General features: G+C 59.8%; 2 protein-coding genes across 3 annotated transcripts in view; one reads left to right on the top strand and one right to left on the bottom strand.

The window, feature by feature from the left end:
• MED20 (mediator complex subunit 20) overlaps positions 1–966 on the bottom strand; it is a 28,697-nt gene extending 27,731 nt beyond the window's left edge. For both annotated transcript variants that reach the window (XM_015572215.1, XM_006776332.2), the window contains exon 1: positions 854–966. In XM_015572215.1, coding sequence (XP_015427701.1) covers positions 854–867 — 14 coding nt within the window. In that variant the 5' untranslated portion in view covers positions 868–966. The remainder of the gene's footprint in view (positions 1–853) is intronic.
• Positions 967–1,021: 55 nt separating this feature from the next.
• BYSL (bystin like) overlaps positions 1,022–1,623 on the top strand; it is a 10,962-nt gene continuing 10,360 nt past the window's right edge. The window contains exon 1 of the mRNA XM_006776333.2: positions 1,022–1,623. Within this exon, the coding sequence (XP_006776396.1) occupies positions 1,356–1,623 (268 nt within the window). The 5' untranslated portion in view covers positions 1,022–1,355.

The following is a 1,623-nucleotide window of genomic DNA, read 5'->3' on the forward strand; positions in this document are numbered from 1 at the left end:
AAGGGGTCGATCAGCGAACGTACCTCAATCAGATTGAGGACGTTTATAGCAAAGGCCAGCTTAGGAATACCCTAATTAAGTTAATAACCATGTACCTACCTATATAGTTTAAAAAATTTGGCTCTCAAAAGAAATTTCAATCGTTGTACTGTTGATATTTGGCTCTGTTGACTGATGAGTTTGCCGACCACTGCCCTAGGGGTCAGAGGAGGCTCATGATGCCAAATGCAGTCAACAAAAACGCAATCACTGACAAACTGGCAAAAGCCGGGGCTTCCAGGAGTTTCCACAGGCTGTGACCCGGGAAGCCCACAGTCAGTGACTTGGGATAGCCTGGCCTCCAGTCCTCTCTGGTTGGAAATGCTTACACTTACTGCTGTTTAAAAAAGAAAGGGGGGGGGGGAAGGCTCTGAAATCTAGCATTTTAAAACATGCTCTAACTACATTTAGTGGCTGGAAGGAAAGACGGGTGAAAACCTAAAAAAAGCTACTGTCCCCTCTCTGCCTGTCCCCAGACCCCGCTAGCCCTGCCTGCTGATGAGTTCTGGCCCACACATCCTCTCTCCGACCCCCAAGTCCCACCCTGGCCTCACCGGCGGGAAGTTGTGCCAAGAAAACGGGAAGGAGGCAACCAACCATGGACGGCTCCTGGGACAAAACCCAGAAGAAAGGGGGCGCATCCCCAAGAAACCAGGCCCGGGGACTCCACAGCCCTCGCGGGGTCCCCCTCACCCACACAACCCGAGGACATCGCGCCAGACTCCCGAGGGACCGCAAACCCGGGTCCCGACCCTCCCCCAGGGTTCACTCCGCGACCCCAAGTCCCGCCCCACAGTATCCCCTGCAGCCCTACCAGGTCACTCCCATGATGTCGGACCAGGAGGATGGCAGGACCAAAGAGTCGAATCGCAGAGTTCTCCGTCCACGCACAGTTAGTGAAGGCGCCCTACGGCCAGTTCCGGTGGAGGGAGGGGCTCCGGAAGTGACGTAAAAACAGAGCGCCCCAGTCGACGCACCGCGAGGAGCAGGGGCGTGTCTAGGCGCCTCCTCGCCGACACCTTCGTTGGTATCCCTGCCCGGCGGCTGCCCCCAGGCTTCCATCACCCTGAGCCCCTAAATCCTCAAAGGTTGGAGGAGACAACGTAAAAGGCACAGAGTTTATTGGGGAGTCTGGCCCCAGGACCCGCGAGTTCTCAGCAGGTGGGGCGGCGCGGATGGCGCTCCTGGCCTCCGAGCGGTAGGGGGCGCTGTGCTTCGGCGTGGCCTCTGGGGAACGGGGCGCACACCGCGCAGACGCACTCGGGACTGCTTCTGCGTCTCCACGTGTGAACTTTCCCGGCACCTTTTTGAGAAAAATGCCCAAATTCAAGGCGGCCCGCGGGGCCGGGGGCCAGGAAAAACACGCTCCCCTTGCCGAGCAGATTCTGGCCGGGGACGCGGTGCGGGCAGGGGCCCGGGAGAAGCGGCGCGGTCGCGGGACCCAAGAGGAGGAAGAAGAGTATGTGGGGCCCCGGCTGACCCGACGGATTTTGCAGCAAGCGCGGCAGCAGCAGGAGGAACTCGAGGCCGAGCATGGGACTGGAAGCCGGCCCGCGGCGCCGCGGGAGCGCATCACGCGGCTGG

This window comes from Myotis davidii, unplaced genomic scaffold (genome assembly GCF_000327345.1).
Source record: "Myotis davidii unplaced genomic scaffold, ASM32734v1 scaffold167, whole genome shotgun sequence".
Classification (NCBI taxonomy): Eukaryota; Metazoa; Chordata; class Mammalia; order Chiroptera; family Vespertilionidae; genus Myotis; species Myotis davidii.